The sequence below is a fragment of the Garra rufa genome, chromosome 4 (assembly GCF_049309525.1).
Source record: "Garra rufa chromosome 4, GarRuf1.0, whole genome shotgun sequence".
Taxonomy (NCBI): Eukaryota; Metazoa; Chordata; class Actinopteri; order Cypriniformes; family Cyprinidae; genus Garra; species Garra rufa.
In genome coordinates, this window is record NC_133364.1 from 53,883,852 (window position 1) to 53,904,297 (window position 20,446).

Sequence of the window (20,446 nt, forward strand, 5' to 3'; positions counted from 1 at the left end):
TCTACAGTACTGCATTACAGTCAGTTTAGTCCTGCCCTGAGATACACATGTACACACATTCAATTTGTGAATTCCTTTAATTAGAGAAACATTAATTTACCTCAACCTATTCAGTTTAAACAGAAGAATTGTGGATAAACCACATAATTTCTTCACCGTCCACTTGTTCCAAACCTGAATGAGTTTCTTCTGTTAAGCACAAAAGGAGATACAGTTGAAGTCAAAAGTTCAAAAATCTGCAAAATCTTCATTTTACCAAATTAAAAGGGATCATACAAAATGCATATTATTGTTATTTAGTACTGACCTGAATAAGCTATTTCACATAAAAGATGTTTACATATAGTCTACAAGAGAAAATAGTTTAATTTATAAAAATTACCCTGTTCTAAAGTTTACATCCCCTTGATTCTTAATACTGTGTTATTATCTGAATGATACTATGTTTTTTTGTTTAGTGATAGTTGTTCATGAGTCCCTTGTTTGTCCTGAACAGTTAAACTGCCTGCTGTTCTTCAGAAAAAACCCTTTTCAACAATAAGTGAGCGTTTTAACCTTCTGTAATAGTTGCATATGAGTCCCTCAGCTGTCATCAGTGTGAAAAGATTCATACTGTCATTGTTGGAAAGGGTTCAAATACACAAAAACGGTGGAAAACCAAAGAATTTGTGGGACCTGAAGAACAGCAGGTAGTTTAACTGTTCAGGACAAACAAGGGACTCATAAACAACTATCACTACACAAAAAAACACAGCTGTGGATCAAGGGGATGTAAACTTTTCAAAAGGATAATTTTTGTAAATTAAAATATTATTTTCTCTTGTGGACTATATGTAAACATCTTATTCAAGGTCAGTAGTACAAAATAAACAATAACATGCATTTTGTATGATCCTTCTTATTTTGCCAAAATAATTTACATTTTGCAGATTCTGAAAGGGGGATGTAAACCTTTGACCTCAACTGCATTTTTAAGAATGTTGGTAACCAAACAGTTGACGGTAGCCATTGACTTCCATAGTATTTAGACTCCTCTTAGATTCTTCAAAATATCTTCTTTTGTGTTCAACAAAAGCAAGAAACTCATACAAGTTTAGAACAAATGTAAGGTGAGGAAATAATGACATTTTTATTTTTGGGTGAACTATCCCTTAAAGGGGCTATATGTAACTTTTTCCCCAAAATAAACGTAACAATAGCCTTTTTATTTGACCATTTATGACTCAAACATCTCCTGATGAGCATACTGACACCTTGTCAGCTCACAGTGGGTGCACCTATAAGCCTGTATCCTACTTTTCCTATTTTCTGTCGGGTCGGATTTTTCGCGCGCTGTCTGCGGATGTGACGTTTCAGATCACTCTGCCACCACCGCTTGTCATATATTTTGCAAACAAACTTAGTTTCTCAAACAATATATGTATTTGACTGTTCTTACCTCTGTAAACATAATGTTGACTTCTTTGCAGCGGATGACTTGTGAAGTGTGTACGTACGAGCGCGCGCTGCGAGAGCGAGCAGAAAGGAAGAGCAGTTATGTTTTTTGGCCACAGGCGTCAGTCGCGAGTTTAAATTTCAGAAAATTGCATATAGACCCTTTAAATAGCATTAAATTGAGAAGAAAGAGATCAAATAAACAGTTCTGACTGCACTGATCTGCACAACTATATCTGACCTTATTTAATCATTATCACTGTCTGACCACCAACATCAGCTCACTAAGTCCACTGAGTTCATGTATACATGTGCCACCCGTTTCTGCTAACTAGACTGTAGTACGTTCATCAGCCAACCATTCTATGAAACATGCTGTATCGGTAAAATATATGAAGTTTGATTAGAATCTGGAAAATTATCAACAACATTATCGTTAATGAAAGTATTTTGGATATTGCAAACTTTGTTTGAGACATTTGTCCCTATAATATAGGGTATACCCGAAGCATACATCACACATACACACACTGCTCTCTGTCCTGTCTCCTCAATCACCCTCATATTGTATGCTGTGTTATTTCACTGTATTGTTATTCTGTCTACCCATCCATCCATCTTTTCATCTATATAGACAGACAGGACATGGACACTTACTTTTGTCAGCATCTAGAACTAGATCTACAACTAGTTAATGAACTAAATAATACAAATAAACTGGTTCAACCAATAGGAATATAACTACAATGTGACCATGTAGTGAGTCAAACCATCATCTGACATCCCTCTTCTCTGAATCACATTCAGAGACATGGTATTTGAGTAATGTTATCAGTAATGAGTCAGCGTGTACTTTTTTGAACTTTTTTCACCAATCGTGGCATAGATACTTATGTAACACCATGGATCCAATCAGGCCATCATTTGGCTGCAAAACTGCAAAAGGTTTCAAAGCTCAGCCAGAGGAATGAACTGCAGCACCCTCCCCTAACAAACATCCCCTCTGAGTAACTGTTCCATTTGAATACTTACTGATCCCTCCCCTCAGACAGTTTCAATAATTGTCCAATAATCACCTGCCTCACAGTGGTCTCTTCTTTAGCCCGAGAAAAGGAGGGGGAGGAAATATTTGGATTATCTGTGTGGGCTCCTGAAGTGGCCTGAACATGAAGACTCTTATTAAAATAGTGTCCTGCTGTCTGATCATCTCTCAACTGACTGATGGAAGGAAATTTCGGGATAACAATGCAGGTGAGGGCAGGGTTGCCAAACCCACAGAATTGGGCTATTTTTTAAATGGTTGCTTGACATTTATCTCAGATAAAAAAATAAAAATAAAAAAACTTAAAAGGAAAATTTATTTTGTATTAAATGTAAATGTTGCATTCAGATTTTTTGGGGTTGGGTTTGGCCTGGGTTTTCTGATCTTTTGTACAATGATTACAGCTAAAGTTGAGGTCAAAAGTTTACATTTTGTTGTTCATGAGTTCCACAAGTCCCTTGTTTGTCCTGAACAGGTAAACTAAGCATGAAACAATTACAGTTGAAGTCAAACGTTAAAATACACCTTGCAGAATCTGGGATCATACAAAATACATGTTATTTTTTTGTACTAAAGATATTTTACATAAAACACGTTTACATATAGTCCACAAAAGAAAATATTACAGAAGGTTCAAACGCTCATTGATGCTCCAGAAGGAGATTCAATACATTTAAGTTGAGGGAGGGGGTGAAAACTTTTGAACAGAATGAAGTTGTGTACATTTTTCTTATTTTACTTTTTTTTTAGTACTGCCCTTCAGAGGCTGCAGACGATACTTACATGTTTCCCAGAAGACAAAATAAATTACCCTGATCTTAAAATTCAAAAAGTTTTCACCCCCTGGCTCTTAATGCATTGTGTTTCTTTCTGAAGCATCAGTGAGTGTTTGGACCTTCTGTAATAGCTGCATATGAGTCCCTCAGTTGTCCTCAGGGTGAAAGATGGATCTCAAAATCATTGTGGGAAGGGGTTAAAATACACAAAAATGCTGAAAAACCAAAGAATCTGTGGGACCTGAAGGATTTTTCTGAAGAACAATGGGCAGTTTTACTGTTCAGGACAAACAAGGGGCTCATGAACAACTATCACTAAACAAATAAAAAAAGTGCTGTAAATCATTCAGGTAACAACATAGTATTAGGAATCAAGGGGATGTAAACTTTTGAACAGAGTCATTTTCATAAATTCAACTTAGTTTCTCTTGTGGACTATATGTAAATGTCTTTTAGGTGAAATATCTTATTCAGGTCAGTACTAAATAAAAAATAGCAAGCATTTTGTATGATCCCTCGTATTTTTCCTCAGCTAATGTATATGCATTTGAAAATAAATGTTTGCATAGGAAAACATTAAAAGAGGGGTTCAAATACTAAGAATCTCAGACAGCTCTAACGTTTTAAAGGACATTCTGAAAGAGGAGGTAAGCTCATAGGTAGTGTTTCATGAAACATTTATATGTTGATGCAACATAAATGTTTAATTTATATAACAAATGCAACATGTCTTATCCAACTCTCCAAATGCTCATTAAATCATCAAGAGTGATGGGTAAACATTTTATTTGCCTTGACTCAAGCTCTAAAAGATCAAGCCCAGAGCTCCCCAGAAGCTGTCTAATTTTTATTTATAACCTAATTTCAATGCAAAGATATAAATATTCCACAACTATTGTAAAACTTACAATGATGTAACTTTATCAATTTACAACGTGGCCACAACAAAAATGAACTGTCTGTGAACTTCAGTTTTTTGTGTATGACCATACTAACAGACTCTGAGCCTGGAAAGAGGACGAAGATGCCCTATGAACTTAAATCGGTCTTCAGGCTTTACACTGACAGCATAGATGATACATGCACTGTGGAGATCTTCAAGCCTCACACACTGGATGCCTGTGGTTTCAATAGTAGCCATCCTCTGGCTATCATCATTCACGGCTGGTCGGTGTGTTGAGTTCATTGATTTAATAGAAAAAAAAAACAGATCAATAGTTTAAATGTACAAAAGGTCACAAAGACCTTGGCATGTATTGCAAACAGCAAAGCAGAGTTATTTCTAATCTGATAAAAGCGAAATTGACTTCCAAACAAAACTAGGGAGATGTGATCTATATTGCAGCAGGCTCATCCAAAATAAATGAACAAAATCAAAATCTAAATCCTGCTCCCTGTGCTGTAGGTGGACGGAATGATGGAGAACTGGATTTCCAGGTTGGCATCAGCACTAAAGGGCTCAGAGGGAAGCATCAATGTAGTGATTGCAGATTGGCTGACTCTGGCACACCATCACTATCCTACAGCTGCTCAGAACACACGCACTGTGGGAAAGGACATTGCCCACCTGCTGAGGTGGCTAGAGGTGAGGGTTCGTTTGGGAATACAAATGGCTTTACAGCTATGTACTGCAGAATTTATTTTCCAAGGGAGTGAATAGCTACTACCATCCTTACATCTAACATGGAACTGATTGACTTTCAGTACAATGTTAAGGCAGGGGGGTTTGGGTTGGTAAGGATTTTATTATTATTATTATTATTATGTTTTTGAAAGAAGTATTTAAATCCATAATGGAGCCTGCATGACCAAAGCGTTGCGCCAGCCACATCTTAGCATCTCACCTGCCTCAACCTCTCTCACTCTTTACAGTGACAGTACAATTCTACGTTCATTTGCCACATTATTTAATGTTTTATTTATCCCTTTAAATTCATAATGGAGTGCTCAGCACCGAAGCATCGCGTCTACATCTCTCACTTTACACTCCGATTGATGTATATAAACAAACAAATGAAGTGCAATTCTACATTTATTTACCCATTTGCCATCTTAACTTGTTTTATTCCTACTTTTTGAAATCCTCAATGGAGCGTGCCACACCTTAGCGTTGTGTCTGCCTCAACATCTCTTACTGATTCTGATTCTGATTGATGCATATAAACAAACCGACAGTGCAATTCTATATTTATTTACCCAATTGCCATATGTTGTGTTTTATTCCTACCTTTAAATCCATAATGCTTAAAACAACAGTTACCATATTGCTGACATATATATATATATATATATATATATATATATATATATTTAGTGCATCCTTGCTGAAAAAAAGTATTGATTTCTTAAAAAAAAATGTAGTAGCTTTGCTTGCTAATGGCAAAAATACTTAAAACACTTACTACATGGTATTAATCTGTGTGTCCCTAACAGGATTTCAAACAATTCCCTGCGGAGAAAGTGCATTTGATTGGCTACAGCCTTGGAGCTCATATATCTGGATTTGCTGGGAGTTACCTAGCTGTTTCTGGGAAAACCTTGGGAAGAATTACTGGTGAGACAGTCTTGTCAGCATTGTGAATATCTCACCAAACAATGGTGCTAATATACAAATACAAGAAAAACCTAAACCTGAAGATCTTGATTCTCACCAAACACTTTGAACGTTATAAAAACCTGCATTTATTCCTGCTGAAAGGGATAGTTCACCCAAAAATGAAAATTCTGTCATTAAATACTCACCCTCATGTCGTTCCAAAGCCACTAGACCTTCGTCCATCTTCGAAACACAAATTAAGATATTTTTGATAAAATCCAAGCGTTTTGACACTGCATAGACATCAACACAACACATGTTCAAGGCTCAGAAACATAGTAAGGACATTGAAATTGTTAAAGTCGATATTGTTGTATTCTTTGCACACAAGCAGTATTCTCATAGATTCATAAAATTAATTATGGTTGAATCGCTGATGTCACATGGACTATTTGAACAATGTCCTTACTATCTTTCTGGGCCTTGAATGTGTCAGTTGCATTGCTCTCTATGCAGGGTCAGAAAGCTCTCGGATTTCATGAAATTTGTGTTGTGAAGATGAACGAAGGTCCTAGGGGTTTGGAACGACATGAGGATGAGTAATTAATGACAGAATTTTCATTTTTGGGTGAACTACCCCTTTAATAATAAAATATTAACTATATATTAAATTGAAGCGTGTCTTGTTTGTGTAGGTTTGGATCCTGCGGGTCCATTGTTTGAGGGAATGTCTCATACTGACAGACTCTCACCTGAGGATGCTAGGTTTGTGGATGCCATCCATACATTTACCCAAGAGCGCATGGGACTCAGTGTGGGCATCAAACAGCCTGTTGCCCACTTTGACTTCTATCCCAATGGAGGATCAATTCAACCAGGGTGCCAGCTGCATGTACAGAACATATATGCACATATAGCCCAGTACGGAATTTTGGGTAAGTTGCTTGGACTGATAGATGGATAAATGTGTGGACAGAGAAAGAAAGGGATAGGTTCATCCTCATAACTTAAATGTCAGATTGGGATGAGAATAAGATACATTCAAAACATCCCATTAATGACAAGGTGAGAACGGCTAACCAATAACGACAGCTTTCTAGATGAAAGGCATAGACACATAAAAGCAGCTGTCATCCTGACAAATTAATTATTTCAAATCCCTGCTCTGTTCTGCTCTCCTGCTGAGATATGCCTTCAGGCAATTAAAAATCCCTTTGGGAAAAATCGAAGCAGAAAGACAGACCCGAAATCCTTATTTTTAACAAATGACTCCATGACTCTGACAGGCACACTGCAAGGGTGGGACAACTGTAACTGTAAAAAATGAATAAGGGAAAGACAGTTAATTAAATGTCCTTCCTTTCAAAAGTTAACAAAAAGTTATGATTTTTAAAAAGTCTTTTTAAGAAGTCTCTTGTTAACCCAGGCTGCATTTAATCAAAAATACAGTAAAAACTGATATATTTTGAGTTAATAAAATTTTAAATAAGCGTTTTCGATTTCAATTTACACTACCAGTTAAATGTTTTTGAACAATAAGATTTAAAAAAATTTTTTTTTTAAAGAAGTCTCATCTGCTCACCACGCCTGCATTTATTTATAAAACTGTAATATTTTGAAATATTTTTATTTAAAGTAACTGCTTTCTATTTGAATGTATTTTAAAATGTAATTTATTCCTGTGACCAAACTAAATTTTCACATTATTCGTCTAGTCTTCAGTGTCACATGATCCTTCAGAAATCATTCTTATACGCTGATTTACTATTCTAGAAACATTTATTATTATTATACATTTTTAAAACAGTTGAGTACATTTTATTCAGGACTCTCTGATGAATAGAAAGATCCAATTTATCTAAAAAACATTATTTATTGTAACATTATACACTATAGCATTCCAAAGCTTGTAGTCAGTTTTGAGAAATAAATGATAGAAACTTTTATTTAGCAAGGATGCTTTTAAATTGATAAAAAAGTGATATTTTTTATGTTACAAAAGATTCCTATTTCAGATAAACGCTGTTCTTCTGAACTTTCTATTCAACAAAGAAACCTTTTTTTTTTTTTTTTTTTTTTAAAGTAATATTTTTTGGGCTTTTTATGCCTTTAATGGACAGGACAGTAGAGAGATGACAGGAAATCAATGGGCAGAGAGAGGGGAGCAGGATTGGCAAAGGACCTCGAGACGGGAATCGAACTCAGGTCACCATGAGCGCTATATGTCAGCACGCTAACCACAAGGCTATTGGCGCCGACACAAAGAAACCTTTTTGAGCAGCAACTCAAATATTTGAATGATTTCTGAAGGATAATGTGACTGGAGTAATGATGCTAAAAATTCAGCTTTGAAATCAGAAATAAATTATATTTTAATATATGTTTAAATAAAAACAGTTAATATAAACTGTAAAAAATATTTACAGTACTTTGGATATAACTGCAGGCTTGCAAAAGACAGCTCTTTAAAAAAACATTACAAATCTTACAGTTCAAAAACTTTTGACTGGTAGTGTATTTAAATTGTAATTTATTCCTGTGATGGCAAAGCTGCATTTTTAGCAGTCATTACTCCAGATATTAGTTTAATATACTGGTTTACTGCTCAAGAACCATTTCTTCTTATTATTAATGGCTTATTATTAAATAAAATCAGGATTCATCAGGATTCTTTGATGAATAAAAACAGAATTTTTTTTAACACAGCTATTTTCTAAGATTATAAATGTCTTTACTGTCACTTGTAATGAATTTCATGTCTCCTTGCTGAATAAAAGTATTAATTTCTTTCAAAAAATTAAAAACTGATCCAAAACATTTGTACCATAGTGTGTATATAGCATCACAATTTACCCGACTATCAGCATCACTGCTAACTCACCGCAGTAAATGTAGACAGACAAGTGATGTTAAGCTAAACAAGTGAACTTGTGGTCATTTACTGTGTCCATCTATCTTTAGGTTTTGAGCAGACAGTAAAGTGTGCCCATGAGCGCGCTGTGCACCTCTTCATTGACTCCCTGCTGAACAAAGACAAGCAGATTATGGCCTACAAGTGCAGCGACAACACAGCTTTCGATAAAGGCTACTGTCTGGACTGCCGAAAGAACCGCTGTAACACTCTGGGTTATGACATCAAGAAAGTCCACACTGGCGCAAGCAAGAGACTGTTTCTCAAAACCCGTTCACACATGCCATACAAATGTGAGAAACCGCTACAACAACTCAAAAAAGTGTCAAATAGTCAAGTCTGTAAAAAGGGAGATAATGATCTCTAACGGTTAAACTGCTCTCCCTAATACAAAAGGTTCCAAAAATGTTTTAAGTATGTTTAGACATTTTGTTAGAAATCAAGAATCAGGACATTGTTTGTGGTTTGTGATTACTTGTACAGGTTGTTTTTGAAAAATATAATCAGTTCTAATCGACCATCACTTTCCTTCCCCATTAGTGTTCCACTATCAATTCAGGATCCAGTTCATCAACCAAACTGACAAGATTGACCCCACCCTCACAATCTCTCTAACCGGGACACTGGGAGAAAGCGAAAATGTACCCATAACACTGTAAGTATGCAATTTACATTGATATCAGCAGCAAAGTATTACTGAGAATCACCTTAATGAGCTTTGTAATGACTTTCTCATCATCATCCATATCATCAAACAGATACATTTGAGGTTTCTGCCTTTCAAAAAGCTTTTTGCTGTTAACCTTTATCCGCTATAACCAAAAAAAGCCTATCCATTTGGTAATGTATAATAACAGAAGCATTATTTAAAATACATTTACAAGTACATTTTTAACTATGGTTGGTTCATAAGTAAAGTAAAAGCTTAGCAGAAGCTCTTGATCTAACTGTAAGCCAAAGATCCCTTAATGAAAGTCTGCTTGATAACATTTGAGATGAAGAACATCAATGTTTTATGTTCTAGGCTCTAAAAGCTTGAAGTAACATGCTCCCTTCAAGGGGAAACCACTTGATTTAGTCATCATAGCACACAGAGAGGTCTCATCAGAATAGCTTATTTCACATGAATTAATGAAACACGTGTGCTACCAACATGAAAGTGCAGAAGGACTAAAACAAAAGCATGCACACACATTCACTCATGCAGGCTTATAGTGCCTTTTCAAATCTACATCTTTCAAATCTAAATCTTAATTTTCTCAAATCTAAAAACTGAATGAAGTAAGCCTGAATCACTTCCACTTCCATCTTTCTCAGAGTTGAGGAGATTTCAGGTAGCAAGACCTTTACGTTCCTCATTACGCTGGATACTGACATCGGTGACCTGATGATAATGCGCTTTACCTGGAAGGAAAGTCCAGTGTGGGCAAACATGTGGAGCTCGGTTAAGACCATGATACCTTGGGCCAAAAGCATTAGAGGACCACAGCTCACAGTAGGGAAGATCACCGTGAAAGCTGGAGAGACCCAGAGAAAGTAAGTGTGAGAGGGGACAGATAACAGTTTGCCATTACAGATAGTGGATGCATATAGAGTGATTTCACAATGTGTCATCAATCACCATATTAGTGGCACTGAACGTAAACAATGTCACTGAACAAAACGAAACTCACAAATTTAGCAGATTATTGCTGCTGAAAATGGTCAATTATTGTCATGTGCTGGGCTGTACTAATCGGTCGGACCTTACAAAACAACATTTGGAGTACTATAGACTGCCAAAGGTTATAACAAATCAAGGAGAAGAGTGCAAAAAAACTGTCTGAGGAACAAAAGGAATTTATGGTTGGCCAAACTGAAGCAGGATTTCCAGGTCAAAAATCTTGACAACGTGTTTGTTTTTATCTTTTCCAGTCAGGTAGGTGAAATATTAGACTAAAATCTTAATTAATGCAGCTTGTACGTATTTTTAGCCTCTATTAAATTTAGTTTGTCAAAATATTGCGCCCTTTCCTGCTTTACACGTTTTTTCTGTGGTTACCATAGGAATATGAGGTAAATGAGATGCTGATTAAGAGCCTGGATTTAATATTTAATGATCTTGGATTATCTTTAATGTCTAAGTAGAATTTTTTTTTTTTTTTTTAATGACGGAATTGATGATTGAAGATGAATAGGTAAAAACATGACAGTAAAAAGTAATGCAATACATCAGAAGCAGGCATGATAGTGTATATGCAGACAAGACAATATCTCAAATACTGTTAAGTAGAGAAATACAGTAAAACACAGCAAATACATTTTTAAAGCAGACACCAAAAAGCTTCTAACCGTTTTCCAAACATTTTCAAGCGTCCATTTCATGTTTAGTTATTCTAGCGACCTCTAGTGGACATTGCTGGACATGCCGTTGTTTTGAAACGAAGTAAGGCTGAAGCTCATAACAGTTTCTTTTCTCGTCAGAACTACGTTTTGCCCACAGACAGATGACGGCATGTATATTGAGCCATCGCAGGAGAAGGTGTTCGTGCGCTGTGAAAAGAACAAGAGAAGCCGCAGCAGAAACGAAGGATGATGAAGCACGGCTAAAGCAAACTCACCTCACACATGTGGTCACGTGTTCACGGCCATCGGGACTTATGGGACTGGGATTTCCTGTATTATATCATATAATTTTTACCCTTTATTTTTTTAACGAGAAATTAAAGAATGTTGAATTATATAAGGGTTTTGTTATTAAACATGGTCTTTGTATATCAGATGTTTTTTTAATTTCACACATGCTAGCTTCTATCAGGAGTAACCCCAGAGTGCACTCTGGACGATGGGGCGGGGCGACACTTTTGGGCGGAGCGACACGTGTCGCCCCGCCCCTATTTTTCTGTTCCCGCCTTTGCCATTTTCCTCCGACCCCCCAGGGGGCAGTTTGTGATGAACGGCACGGCGGCAGCAACAGTATGCAGTAACGAACGAACGATACTCTACGTTGATTGCGATTCCAACTGGTAAGGGAAAAATGGTTGTGTAGATTTATAAATATATTTAAAAGTGTAACATGATGTTCGAGAATCAAATCTGGAATAATTGCTTAAGCATATCCCAGTGTCTTTCAGATGATATAATTAAACTGTTCTTTGTTTGTTTTTTTCCTTCTTAGAATTTGTGAGATTCCCCACTTTTTTAACAAACATGGGGCACCACACCGTCGTAACCAGAGCAAAACATGAAGTTTATATGAAGTCCACTCTTAAACTGTGCCCATTTTGTCACTATACGAACAGTATTTCGCACATGGTTCATGTCCATGTTCGTAGACATTTTGAGACCGCAGTAAGATACAAAGGTTTGGTTTTCCAAATTGATGATTTGTATTAAATAATTACTATAACCATATTAAATTAAGTTCGCTTTGTAATGTGCTTAGTTAATTCATTTTCAGATTTCTTCATTGTCAAATGCAGCAACCAGTGCAGAGAAAAGGCACATTTTCACTGCTGCTTTTGTGAGAACACCGTTATTAATAAGTCACAATTAATGACCCACATATTAAGCCACCATGAGCCTTGTGTTGAACCAGGAGTTACTTCAGACATGCATATTGAGAATGTCATGAATAAAGACACAGGTAATTGAATCTTGAAGAACTTGTTCTTTTATACAAAAGCAATATGTTTCATTTTCTTAAAGCAATGTTTAATTTTTTTTTTTTTTTTTTTTGAGATAGAGAGCAATAAATTACTGAATTGTTAAAGTTTGAATGAATTAATAATTTCTCAATATTTTTTATGAATAATTGTTGATTTTGTAGTGGGTCTGAGCATACAGCACGAGTGCAGCTCAGTAGCACAAAGGTTTGGAGCTGAATCCTGCATTAGAGAGAGCCCTGCATTGAAAGTGGAGAGGTTTTGTGATACAGCAAAAAGACAAGATCCCACATCGACAACTTCCGCTTCTTCAAACAAAGGTCAGACTTCTTGACAAAAACAAAATGTCACATATTTATTTGGCATAATCCTCTCCATGTCGAGTGATCTGTTGTATCTGGTAATATCTCTATTGCTTTATAAGAATCTCTTCCAAACATGAAGACCAAAAACCTAATGGATAATGGGAGCAAGCCAGCAGTTACACCTGAATCTGAACTTCAGTGTTCTACAGGTAACCGACTTGTAAACTTGTACTACTCAGGGTTGCACTGGTATGATATTTTCACAGTACAGAAACAGTTTCAGAAATTATCGTGGTTTAATGGTATCTGGTCCTGCTCAGTAAAATGTGAGAGTCATTTTTAAATATCTAATATTGTTAAAAATCATTTGTCATTGGATCATTTTTTACTCCTACTCCAATAACAATAAATAACATTACATATACTTCAGTAATTATTTCTATAAGTACTTTTACTTGCATACAGCTTTTGGATATTCTGCCCACCTCTTTTTGCTATATTTTTGACTAGAAACAAAGTTCATCACAGTTTACGGATGGAAGGGATTCAGTAAATAGCATTAAGTTGGGCATCTACTGAAAATAGCATGGGCTAAAACCTTGATCTCTGGATTTAAGATTTGATATAGAGCAATAGTACATTACAGTACTTTAAGCAAATGTGTGAGATATAACTCTCTTTTAACCATGAAACTGTCATACTGCTGCAACCCTAATATAATATACTGTATAAAAGTTAGTATGCACAGTGATTTTAAAACATTAGTAACATTACACTGTGTGCCTAATAATTATGCACACAGTGTGAAGTGCAGTAGTAAAGACTGACCTTTAAACATGTTGTTTCAAGCAACTTCAGTAGCAGAAGAAAAAGGTCCGAGGACTGCTAATGTGAAGCCTAATACAGTTGTGTGTGTGCACTGTAATTTGACATTATTAAAAAACAACTTAAGAAAGCACATCCAAAGACGACACACTGAATGCAGGGAGACTGTATCATCCAAAAGGTATTTAAGATGCCAGTGTGTTGATGGCAAAAATGGAATTTTTGCTGTTGAAAAGTCTTTCCATGGTGCATCCACTCCAATCCATGTCCTGAAAAATACCTGGGGAGAGTCACAAAGGTCTGAGTGTGAATTGGATGAGTGCTGTGTTACCAGAGACTTTGCCCACAGAAGTGGTATTCTGCCATTTGAGTGTGACCACTTGCAGTCTTTATCCTATTGTCCACGTGTTGGTCAAATACAGACTGATCTTGCAGAAGAAACATTGTGTATGATGGTTGACCAGAAGTGGTTTGGAGATGCAAGGAAACACCAGTTAATTGATCTGAAGAAGGAAACTCTGGCTGAAGGAGTTCCATTGTCAGTGTCTGTACAAATTGGAGACCAACTCAACAAATTGCATGTGTCTGTGTTTGAAAAAAAACGCTCATATTACAGCAGACTTGGCAGAGTAATGGTCTCGTATGATGTTAAGAAAAACTCTTGGTACTGCCCTTGCTCAATGCCAAGGAAATCTTGTATTCACAAGGCTGTTTCAAAGTGGCATCTCTTTCACCATCAGAAAGAGTTGTTCAAGAAGGTGAAAAGTGTGGAGGAAGTTCCTCCTGAATCACCTGAAGGAAAAAAGGATGCCAACACCAGCTATCCACCATCTGACTCAAACATCAAAGAAATGATCCACTACATGATGGCATACAAAAAACTTCCCAGTGAGCTTCCCAAGACATTACTAGATCATTCCAGAGATATAAAGTCCAACCAGTGCTTTCCAAGGCATCTGGTGCCCACAGAATTAAAATGTACCAAGTGCACAGCTGAAAGCTTAAGTGATCCAAGACTCATCACAAAAGATGCCAAGATAGTGACATTTTCTGGTGTAATCCAAGGTATGGTTGATTATTGTAATATTACATTAAGATGTGCTTTCAGATATTTTTATGGATATTTTAGATTCATGCATTTATTTACTTCTTTAGGCATATCTACTTACTACAGACAGTGCCCACACTGTGAAATGGTATATAGGTACCAAGAGTGGTCAGATGGAATACATAATTTCAATGACCACATTCTTTTGTCATTGCATTTGTGCATGTTCCTAAGAAACTCAGTACAGGTATGTCATAATCCCAATGCGTTGTTTTCCTATGAACTTTTAAAGTCGCTGTTTTTTTTTTTTTCATTCAATTAATTAATTCAATGTATTTTTTATCTTGTTTAATTCCAGAATAGTACGGCAGTAAGTAGGGTAATGGAAACATTACATTCAATTGAAGGTGGGCCTTTTCCTAAAAATGAACTTGTTTTACAAGCCTATTTGCACTTTGAGGCCATGACAGAACTGGATTATCATTACAATTGTGTCACTTGTGGGCACTACCCAAGTGTAGTCGTCATGGATCTCCACAAAAAGGGAGCCTTTGGCATGCCTGGTATGTTTAAACATTATAGTTTGATATATTTAAATGTTTATTTATAACTATAGTTTATTAATTTATTCACAAAATATATTTATTCAATCACATCCACATTGTAAAGTGTTTTTCTTTTTTTTTTTTTTTTTTTACATTTCCATAATCCTATTATTTCATGGGCATAAATTGCATTCATGCATAAATTGAAATGTAAATTAATGTAATCTAAATATATCCTACTTTGAAATACTATAGTCTTTGTTTAATTTTATTAATTGATTGTAGTGAAATTGACCCCCCTCCACCAAATTATGATGGCTACGTGGATAGTGAGAAGTTTTGGGAGGCAGTAACAGTAGAGATGATAAGCCGAGGTTTTTATACAAGTATGTCTCGCATCACTTTTCAGATATACAGCCTTTTACCTAAGTTTCTTTCTTTAACCGCAGTTTAACTTCTTTCTCTTTAATTATTAGGTGGGATGAGGAACCCCTTCGTTGTGCCCCCAAGCTACAGCTTTTGGGCGCCATGGATTGGTATTCATACCAGATCATCCAACATCGTTCTCAACACAGAGTACGCTAAGCTTCATGTGTCACAAGACTCATCTGAGGATGACGTACCACTTACAGAAGAAAGGCTTGCAGATGAGCTGCTAAATCTCCGTGTATGGTTTGTTTCATCACAAAAATATTTTAATTGAGATGTTTTGTCATGATGTGTAATAATTTTGTTACAATTTTTCTTTTTGGCTAGGTTGAGGAAATAAGGGCTCTTTGTATGGGATGTGGAATAGATCACAAAGGTTCTAAAATGGATTTAATTATCCGACTAAAAGAGAGGATGTCAAATAGAGTCACCTACAACAAGGTTTTTGAAAAAGTGTGGGGTGCATCTGGTAAGTCAGACTGTACAGTTATGTATTAGGGTGGCATAAAAGTATTGATATAACAGTTCTTTTTTACATAATCATTTTGCTGTTCAAATTGAGGCGATGTGATTTAATTATAAAAATGTATAAAGATTGACATATTGAGTATTCATGGATTATGAATTGACATGTCTTTCACTTAGGTGGCTGGGCTGTTATAACCTGCCCTTGTGGGGTTGTGTACTCTGTGAAGTTTAACATCAGAGCAGAGAGCCCTCGTGATTATGCTGATCTCCTGCTTTCATGGAAACATGTTCCCAATGTTACTGTGTACGACTACCCAAGGGGACTAGCCTCGCATGCAAACCATCGTTCAAAGAAATTATTTAATCCTTTTGAGGGTCGATTACTGCAACCATCTGAAGAAAATATCAAGAAGGCATCAGAAAATGACTTGAAAGTCAGTTTGCCATGGCTTAACCACAGGAAAGAACCAGCTGATCAAGATGGTCATCCTGTTACTGGTTCATGTGACCATTATGTCTTGTCTGATGTGTTCCATCAGAACAACAGTAAGGATCTTAGGGATTCCTTGAGAAAGATTGGCCTTGTCCCGGAGCTTGCAGGAAAAATAAACAGTCAGACAGCTGAGCAACTCTTTTCAGATATGAAGAAAAAGAACTACTTCCTCAACATGATGAAACCATCATCCCACATATTCCTTGCAAGAAATATTTTGCACCATAAAAATGTTGCACGGAACAATACGGTTGTGAAGCAGTTAAGAAAATTTACAGATGAGAACACTGAATTACAGTTTGATTGCAATGGAAAGATAATTTTGGGTAATGTATTATCAATGTGTGTATGCTTGTTTATATGTATACGTGTGTGTGTGTGTGTGTGTGTGTGTATATGTAAATAAATGTGTATGTATATGCTTGTGTGTTTTAGGTGCAGCCGTGAATCCTCAGTCCTACAACACTGTTGATCCTTCAGCATGCAGTCAAATCAGGTATGAAGGTGCAGTTTTGGTAAAAAGTTAAGACATCTTTGATTGAGATGAAGTGATAATTCATGTTGTTTTTCATTTTTTTAAGGCACCATTTGAAGAGCACACATCACAGTGTGACAAGCCACAAGCCCTTCTGGGCAGTGGAGGACATGCTTCCGGATAAAGCAGTTTGGGGCCAACAATTACCGGAACATCTTCAGAAAATGGTAGTCATTCGTTTGTGGCCATGCTAAAATTCTTAAAACATGATCTTAGTTCATGCTTTTTCATTTCATTTGTTCAGGTTGTAAGTGTATTGGACCCTAATAGTGACCCAAAGGAACGTATTGTTTCTGTGGGGTCCACTGTGCTGCTGCGTTCTGATTTTTTGTCCTTAGGATTGTCAGAAGGAGTTGAAGCAACGGTAAAATAATTTTTTATTTGTAAAATGAGATGGAAAAATATCAAATGAACTGATTTTATTTTTTTTTTATTAAAAAAATTATAGATTTTGAACTGTTGCCTACGAATCATCGAGCACATCGCTTTCCGCAGGGTAAGGTATCAGTCTCGAAGATTTTATTGAAAACCGGATACATTTGTATGCATCTGATAATTGTTTCTTCATTACAGGATATCAGTGTGTATGTTGCTAATTCCTACGTCGTAGCAACCTGGCTTCCACCACTCTCTTGTTTCCCAGAGTTGTCCCTTCCGGTGAGTTTGGTGAAAGATTTTACTATAGCTGAATATAAAGAACATTATAGTTCCTAGGCTCTGATATGTTTCTACATAAATTTTAGGCTAATGTCAGCCAAACAGACCTTGTGGTTCTGCCAGCTTGGGTACCTGGCCACTGGCTGCTGTGTGTAAGTATTAGAATTTATATGAGGACTAAGTTAACAGTAAGTTGTAATTTAATCAATATCCAATAATCTAAAGGATAATCTAATGTGTACTAAACAATGTGCTGTTGAATTTACTTCATTTTGAATTTACTTGAATTACCATTCATTACATAAAAAACATTACAGAGATGTTTGTGTACAGCATTGCTTGTGCATTTTACAGATTATGAAACCAAAGACCAGAGAAATGTATTTTCTCGATTCTATGCAACAAGCAGCATTTGGACCATACATTGACACTTTCAGGTTTTAGAAATGTTCAGCATGTGTTCAGAGATTACAGTGGTTCTGTTTTAAACTGTAATCTTTTTTTGTTTCCACCATTTTGTTCATTACCTTATATTTTGTGTTCACTTGAATTTTTTGTGCATAAACAGTTATGCATCAACAAACCACAGATATGACCCTTGTTTGCAAAGATAGTATATAGATATAAGATAGTATAATATAGATAAATAGTTTAGTTAACATTAAGGACTACATCTCTAAACAAATATTTTTTTTTTTATTATTTTTTTTTTTTACAGGAGCATTGCAAAACTCATTGACAACCGAGAGTGGACAGAGAAAACTGCCATTACATTTGAAGTAAAACATTTCATTTAAATGCAAACAAAAGTCTATTTCATTACACAAAGTATAATGTGTACTGATGTGATGGAAATCTGTGAATGTAAATGTATGTACTTGTTTTAATCCAAACCACAGGGAATACCGAAGCAGGCAGGTGGGAACAACTGCGGGATCTACATACTGATGGTAGGTTCAATTTTAATTATTATTGTAGTTAATTATTGTAAGTTATACCCTGCTCATTTTTTTGCACTTTATGAATTGTAACAGTACACTCTATACATGGCTTTGGGGCTCCGATTTGATTTCACAGAGGTATGTCATTACCTCATTACATCCTTCAAGTTAAATAAACAGACATCCATAATTATTGTGTATATTATTATTATTATTATTTTTTTTTAAAAAATCAGGATGACATGCCCCTGATCAGGAGGTGGTGGTGTGCTCTTATACTGGATAACTTCACTCTGCAAATGTATGTAGCTGTTTGCATGTTTCCTACATTAAACATTACTATATTATGTGTACTAGATCTACCAATGTACCTACCTACCTCTTGTCATTTGTTCTTTTAGCGCTCAACCATACAAAAGGCAATGTCTTCCGGGAGATTCAGACAAAGCAGGTAATTTATTGTGCACATACATTCATTAAGAACTAATAATTTTATAATTGTTACAGCTACAAAGTTTTTCAGATATGAAATTTGATAGATTATGTACTATATTGGTCGTCCAATAGCCATGTTTCCACTGCCACTTCTGGGGCTTGATCGTGCCTCATTGGGGCTTCCTCTGGGTCGACGGCCAAGGGTTTCTGGTTCAATGAATACCTTGGTACAAAGCGGGCCAACTAGGGCTTGAGTTTATCTGAGCCTGGATAGAGAGTCAGCACCATGAATCATTATATATATATATATATATATATATATATATATATATATATATATATATAATGATTCATGGTGCTGACTCTCTATCCAGGCTCAGATAAACTCCATCTTTGCATTTGACCACTCATCTCTCTCTCTCTCTATATATATATATATATATATATATATATATATATATATATATCTCAGTTAACATCAGCATTAAAGACATTTAAAAACATTTTAGCTCAACTCACTTTCAGACAGCAGTGTGCCCTTAATGCACACTTTTGCTAAGCCCACACTAATGCGAGCTCCGCAGCAGACTTTTCCCGACAGTCAAAGCAGCATTGTGTTGCGAAAGTGCGGAGGAAGGAAGACATAGGAAGACCACTACTGCTAAGGGTACCATTTGGGACAGGGCCATTATCAGTGCAGACATTTACATTCGTTGACTAAAAATATACAGATGTTACTGAATGTCACTAATGCAATCCTGACACAAAATAATTAGGATCAATGTATCACTTATTGTAAAACATCAATGGTTGGTTTAAAAAAAAAAAATGCAAACAATCGGCCGCATGTTTGTTTTGGTATCTTGCTGGTTTCTAGTTTCGGCTAATGTGTGTTGGAGCTTTAAATGGATATTTATTTTAATATTATCGTTATAAGAGAATATTAATCTATTTATTTCTTATTTTATTCAGAGCATGCAGTTATGACAACAATTTATCAGGTTTGTCTGAACCAGGGTTTATATTTTTGTCAACAACATTTATATCCAAAGAATAAATAAAACTGTTTTTTTTGTTTTGTTTCAACAGCTTCCCAATGAAATAATTTCCGAGATCCTGAAGGAAGTTGTTTTAGTAACTGGTGATGCTGCATATTTGAACCTTTCACTGGTGTGCAGTTGGTTTAGGGATGTGGTCACAAATGAAAGTTTTCGGAAAGCAGCACACTTTGCCTGGCTAGACAGTAAGATGTTTTTTCCTGTTCAATGCACATTTCTTGGATTGAAATTTGTGGTATGTGACATTTAAACTTGAATCTCCACACTTATATCTTTTCTATATTTTGTCTTTACATTTTAAGGTGTGGTCAACTGGAAGATGTTCTCTCAGGACTACTGTGAAGAATTCAGACAGATGTACAGC

General features: G+C 35.9%; 2 protein-coding genes across 2 annotated transcripts; both read left to right on the forward strand.

Moving 5' to 3' along the window:
• The first annotated feature begins 2,503 nt into the window (after positions 1-2,503).
• Positions 2,504-11,351, forward strand: LOC141334160 (hepatic triacylglycerol lipase-like). The gene is made up of 9 exons (XM_073839292.1): positions 2,504-2,685; positions 4,251-4,423; positions 4,658-4,837; positions 5,686-5,806; positions 6,484-6,723; positions 8,750-8,992; positions 9,240-9,354; positions 10,017-10,235; positions 11,163-11,351. The coding sequence occupies exons 1-9, from the start codon at positions 2,601-2,603 to the stop codon at positions 11,272-11,274; spliced, it is 1,488 nt and encodes a 495-aa protein (XP_073695393.1). The 5' UTR covers positions 2,504-2,600; the 3' UTR covers positions 11,275-11,351.
• A 436-nt stretch (positions 11,352-11,787) lies between these two features.
• On the forward strand, positions 11,788-18,728 carry LOC141333029 (uncharacterized). Its single transcript, XM_073837975.1, has 20 exons — positions 11,788-12,042; positions 12,139-12,324; positions 12,508-12,663; positions 12,768-12,857; positions 13,498-14,538; positions 14,629-14,768; positions 14,880-15,079; positions 15,352-15,452; positions 15,543-15,733; positions 15,823-15,964; positions 16,141-16,782; positions 16,892-16,952; positions 17,038-17,158; positions 17,236-17,355; positions 17,440-17,487; positions 17,565-17,648; positions 17,735-17,800; positions 18,367-18,427; positions 18,548-18,598; positions 18,683-18,728. The coding sequence occupies exons 1-18, from the start codon at positions 11,889-11,891 to the stop codon at positions 18,385-18,387; spliced, it is 3,564 nt and encodes a 1,187-aa protein (XP_073694076.1). The 5' UTR covers positions 11,788-11,888; the 3' UTR covers positions 18,388-18,427; positions 18,548-18,598; positions 18,683-18,728.
• Positions 18,729-20,446: the final 1,718 nt, after the last annotated feature.